Source organism: Macrotis lagotis, chromosome 7, assembly GCF_037893015.1.
Source record: "Macrotis lagotis isolate mMagLag1 chromosome 7, bilby.v1.9.chrom.fasta, whole genome shotgun sequence".
Lineage (NCBI taxonomy): Eukaryota > Metazoa > Chordata > Mammalia > Peramelemorphia > Peramelidae > Macrotis > Macrotis lagotis.
Window position 1 is genome coordinate 214,687,259 of NC_133664.1, and position 6,000 is coordinate 214,693,258.

The 6,000-nt window shown below is 34.3% G+C and overlaps 1 protein-coding gene across 1 annotated transcript in view; it reads left to right on the forward strand.

Annotated features, from left to right (window-relative positions):
• LOC141494273 (uncharacterized) overlaps positions 1 to 5,088 on the forward strand; it is a 132,870-nt gene extending 127,782 nt beyond the window's left edge. The window contains exon 7 of the mRNA XM_074195332.1: positions 3,649 to 5,088. Within this exon, the coding sequence (XP_074051433.1) occupies positions 3,649 to 3,703 (55 nt within the window). The 3' untranslated portion in view covers positions 3,704 to 5,088. The remainder of the gene's footprint in view (positions 1 to 3,648) is intronic.
• Positions 5,089 to 6,000: the final 912 nt, after the last annotated feature.

Sequence of the window (6,000 nt, forward strand, 5' to 3'; positions counted from 1 at the left end):
CAAAAAGAAGAACTTAAAAAACAGAATTTACCAAATGGAAAAGGAGGTACAAAGCTTGCTGAAGAAAATAATCTCTCTTCTCCCAAAGGGCAACAAAAATGTGCATACCCTTTGATCCAGCAATACCACTACTGGGTCTATATAAGAAGAGATGATGAAAAAGGTTATATATTTTTTGAGGGAAGGGGTATTATGTTTACTCAAACAAGAAAATATTAAAAAAAATCACTTGTACAAAAATATTCATAGCAGCCCTGTTTGTGGTGGCAAAGAATTGGAAATCAAGTAAATGTCCTTCAGTTGGGGAATGGCTTAGCAAACTGTGGTATATGTATGTCATGGAACACTATTGTTCTATTAGAAAACAGGAGGGATGAGAATTCAGGGAAGCCTGGAGGGATTTGCATGAACTGATACTGAGTGAGTTGAGCAGAACCAGAAAAACATTATATACCCTAACAGCAACATGGGGGTGATGATCAACCTTGATGGACTTGCTCATTCCATCAGTGCAACAATCAGGGACAATTTTGGGCTGTCTGCAATGGAGAATACCATCTGTATCCAGATAAAGAACCGTGGAGTTTGAACAAAGTTCAAGGACTATTCCCTTTAATTTAGGAAAAAAACAGACATCTTATTGTCTGATCTTGTTATCTCTTATACTTTTTGTTTCTTCCTAAGGATATGATTTCTCTCTCATCAATTTGGATCAATGTACAACATGGAAACAAAGACTGATAAATTGCTTTCTGGGGGGGAGGGAAGTAAAATTGGGGGAAAAATTGTAAAACTCAATAAATAAAATCTTTAATAAAAAATAATTCCTTAACAATTAGAATTGGGCAAGTATAACTAATGCTTGATGAAACATCAAGAAAAAATAAAAGTCCAAAGAATGAAAAGAAAGATGAAAATGTGAATATGATGAAAATATCATTGGAAAGGCAACTGATATGGAAAAAGATTCAGAGGAGATAATTCAAGAATTATTGGATTACCTGAAAGCTATGATTGAAAGAACCTTGACATCATAGTTCTAGAAATTATCAAGAAAAACTACCCTGATATCTTAGAACCTGAAGACAAAATAGAAATTGAAGACTCTATTGATTGTCTCCTGAAAAAGTCCCCAAATGAAAACTCCTAGAAATATTTATGACCAAATTGCAGAGCTTTCAGGTCAAGGAGAAAATATTGCAAATATACTGAAAGAAATAATTCATTATGATAAATCACAATGATAAAAGTCAGGAAAATACAGGATTTAGCATTTCTGCAATAAATAATTGCAGGGTTTGGAATATTATATTTTGGAGGTCAAAGGAGTAAAAACTAGGCTTACAACCAAAAATCACTTACATGGCAAAATAATTATTATCCTTTAAGGGGAAAAAATGGAAATTTAATGAAATGAAGGACTTTCGATCATTCCTGATGGAAAGACCAGAACTGAACAGAATATTTGACTTTCAAATATGATTCATGAGAAGCATGAAAAGGTAAACAAAAATCACAAGGTATTCAATAAGTTCATATTGTCTGCATTCCTATATGAGAAGATGATACTTGTAATTCCTAAAAGCTTTCTCATTGTTAGGGCAGTTAGGAGTATATACATAGACAGAGGCTAGAAGTGTGAACTGAATATGATATAACGATATAAAAACTAAAATTAAGGGATGCACTTAGAGGAGGGTGAAAGGGGGCAAATTATCTCATGTAAAAAGGCACAAAAAAGTTTTACAGTGGAGGGGAAAATGAGGAGAGGATGGCAGACAATGCTTGAACATTACTTTCATCAGAATTGACTCAAAGATGGGGTGGCTAGGTGGTGCAGTGGATAGTGTACTGGCCCTGGAGTCAGGAGTACTTGATTTTAAATGCGGCCTCGGACACTTAGTAATTGCCTAGCTGTATGGCCTTGGGCAGGCCACTTAACCCCATTGCCTTGCAAAAAGAAAAAAAAAAAAGAATTGGCTCAAAGTTGGTTTAGAAATCTATCTTATCCTCCAGCTATGTAGAAGTGGAGCAAGCTAAAAGAATGTTGTAACTGATAGAAAAGATGATAGGTTAGGAGAATGGATTTGAAACTATGATATAACATTGATAAGAGACATATTAGATACAGAAGGAAACATACCAAGTTAAAATCAAGTGTTGAAGCAGAATCTATTATGCTTCAACTAGAGAGAAAGTCAGGAGCTATAGGAATGATCTCAGACAAAGCAAAAGTAAAAAGAGACCTAATTAAAAATGATAACAAGACATACTACATTTTGCTAAAAAATACCTAAGAAAATGAAGGGGGGCAGCGGCTAGGTGGCGCAATGGATAAAGCACTGGCCCTGGAGTCAGGAGTACCTGAGTTCAAATCCGACCTCAGACACTAGCTGTGTGGCCTTGGGCAAGCCACTTAACCCCATTTGCCAAGCAAATAACCTAAAAAAAAGAAAGTCAACTTTCATTATGTTTGGGGGCGGCTAGGTGGCGTAGTGGATAGAGCACCGGCCTTGGAGTCAGGAGTACCTGGGTTCAAATCCGGCCTCAGACACTTAATAATTACCTAGTTGTGTGGCCTTGGGCAAGCCACTTAACCCCATTTGCCTTGCGAAAACCTAAAAAAAAAAAAAAAAAGAAAGAAAATGAAGGCGGGATATGGAAAAAAAATTTCCAGCAAGTTTCGCTGATAAAAGCCTCAATTCTCAAATATGGATTGAACACTGTTTGAGTCTAATTTTTAAAAATAAGAACCATTGCCTAATTGATAAATGGTCAAAGAATATAAATAAGAGTTTACAGAGGAAGAAATCAAACCTATCTATAGTAATATAAAAAATTCTCTAAATCATTTCTTTTTTAGGTTTTTGCTAGGCAATGAAGTTATGTGGCTTGCTCAAGGCCACACAGCTAGGTAATTATTAAGTGTCTGAGGCTGGATTTGAACTCGTACTCCTGACTCCAGGGCCGGTGCTCTATCCATTATGCCACCTAGCCGGCCCTAAATCATTATTGATTACAGAAATGCAAATTAAAATAACTCATTTTTCTGAAATGACAAATGCTAGAGGGGTTAAGGGAAAATTAGATACACAAATATCTAATATTTGTGGAATAGTGAATTGGTGGAATAGTGAATTAGTCCAATCATTTTGGAAAATAAGTTGGAATTGCACACATAACATTGTGCATACTATTTGATTCACCAATACCCCTACTAGGTCTGTAGTCTCAAAGAGATTAAAGAAAAAGTAAAAAAATATATATGTACAATATTTATAAAGGCAGAGTTGGAAACCAAGAAGATACTTATAAATTGGGGAATAACTGAAAAAGTTGTGGCATTTGATTCTCATTGAATTTTTTTTGTTACAAGAAATGATAAGGTGGGTAAATTCAGAAAAACATGTAAAGAAGTACATGAACTGATGCAAAATGAGGTGAGAAGAATTAGCAGGGTAGCAGCACTAGTTTAAAACTGATCAGTTATGATAGACTTGGTACTCAGATTAGTACAATGATCCCAGACAACTTCAAAGGACTCATGATGAAAAAAAAATTATTTCTACTTTCAGAGAGATAACTGGTGAATTCTGAGTGTAAATTGAGTTGTAATTTTCTCACTATATTTTTCTTACCTTTTTTTAGGTTTTTGCAAGGCAAATGGTTTAAGTGGTGTGCCCAAGGCCACACAGCTAGGTAATTATTGTCTGAGACCGGATTTGAACCCAGGTACTCCTGATGCCAAGGTCGGTGCTTTATCCACTATGCCACCTAGCCACTCCCTTTTCTTACCTTTTTTTGAAATATGATCAATATGGAAATGTATATATGTATCAATTATATATGTATAATATAAGTTGCTTGACATCTCAGTGTGTATGAGAGGTCTTGAGAAGTAGTAAAGAATTTGAAACTCAAAATTTAAAAAGAATATTTAAATAAACAATAAATTGGAATGTTAAAGTCTGGGACATTAATTTTGACCTCTTGTATCTTCTAGTTTTTATTTTATTGTTCTATGCTAGAACCAAGGGTCAGATACTGGACAGCAATTTAATCCTCATTTGACATTCTACAAGAGAGTGCTTGACAATTTGTAATTGCGCTGTGTTTTATAAGCCATGTTAGTTACAGAAAATATGTGACCTGCATGATATAAATATAGAAGGTTGATTTTTAGGTTGGAAATTTTTTAGAGGTAGGTAATGGGTTAGTGCCATTTAATTCATATGTTTAATAATTGTAAATTTTTTTATCCTGTGCCATAAATTATCAATTGCGAATTTACCTTTGACTGGGTCAATGAAGCCAAGTGCTTAATTGAGTTTACTGTATGTTTATTCACATAGAGAAACTAGAATGAACACATATTCTTTGCACATTATCCACTTCTTAGTCATCAATGTTTTCTTCTTTACATTTTTATTAGATCTAAATGAATATCATTATCAGTTAATTGTTCTGAGGACAAATTGAGCAATTCATGAACACTATCAACCAAGCCTGCTTTGGATATTTTCTATTTCTTCTATAACATTTTGATTCTAAAGAGATTAAAATTTATTTCTGTGCAATATGGGCAAATGCAATTCAACACTGCAAGTAGCTGTTTGTTTCCAAATAAGAAATCATTGGTAACTTGAAGGACAGTAGTTTTTCAAGTTTAATGATATGTTGAAACTCAAATTTCAGAGTTAAGAAGACAGTTAGGAGAAAATATAGCCATTGATTGTAAAATGTCCTCTTAAGAACTTCACCATGAAAGATGATGTGAGATATAGGATGATAGCCTGAGAAAATGGGTAGGGCAATGACAGTTTTGTGGATGGTGGAGACTTGGGCATGTTTGCAGCCATTGAGGAAACTACCAGTAGATGGAAGTTGAATATTAGAGAGAACAAGCTACTGGGGAGGGTGGGTGGAATGGAATATGATCACAGGCATGTAAAGAGATTTACCTATGATTTGGAACATTTTTTCATATGATTATATATGACTTTAATTTCTTTGTTTGAAATTTGCCTGTTCATATCCTTTGACCATTTATCAATTGGGGAAATGAGTTGTAACCTTATACATTTTAGAAAGGAGACCTTTAACAGAACTCCTATCTATAAAAATTATTTCCTGACTTTCTATTTTCCTTCTAATCTTGGCAGCATTGGTTTTATTAGTGCAATAACTTTTTAATTTAGTCTTTTCAAAATCATCCATTTTGCAATTTATAATGTACTATATTTCTTATTTGGTCATAAATTTATTTCCTTTCCATAGATCTGACAGAGTGTTTCTTGATCTGATAATTGATCTAAGGAATCATCCATTATGTCTAAATCCCGTACCAACCAATTTTGACACAGGTTGTGAGAAATGGGTCTATGCCTAGTTTTTGCCATACTATTTCCCCAACAATTCTTGTTGAATAGTGAGTTCTAATCCCAGATACTAATGACTTTGAATTTGTCAAACAATATATATATTACTATAGTCATTTACTGTTTCTTTTGTACCGGTCTTAATCCACTGGTTCATTGATTTCTATCTTTTTTTTTTTTAGATTTTTTGCAAGGCAATGGGGTTAAGTGGCTTGCCCAAGGCCACACAGCTGGGTAATTATTAAGTGTCTGAGGTCAGATTTGAACTCAGGTACTCCTGACTCCAGGGCCAGTGCTCTATTTACTGTGCCACATAGCTGCCCCTCATTGCTTTATTTCTTAACTAGTACCAGGCAGTTTTTATGACTGCAGCTTTATAGTATAGTTTTAGATCTGTTTGACCAAGGCTACCTTCCTTATGTTTTTTTTTCCTCTCAAGTTCCCTTGATATTCTTTACCTTTTATTGTTCCAGATGAATTTTGTTACTATTTTTTCTAATTCAGTAAAATAATTATTTGGTAGCTTTATTGGTATGGTGCTGAATAAGTATCAGGTTTTTTCCCCTAAATTAAAGGCAATAGTCCTTGGTCTTTGTTCAAACTCCACAGTTCTTTCTCTGTA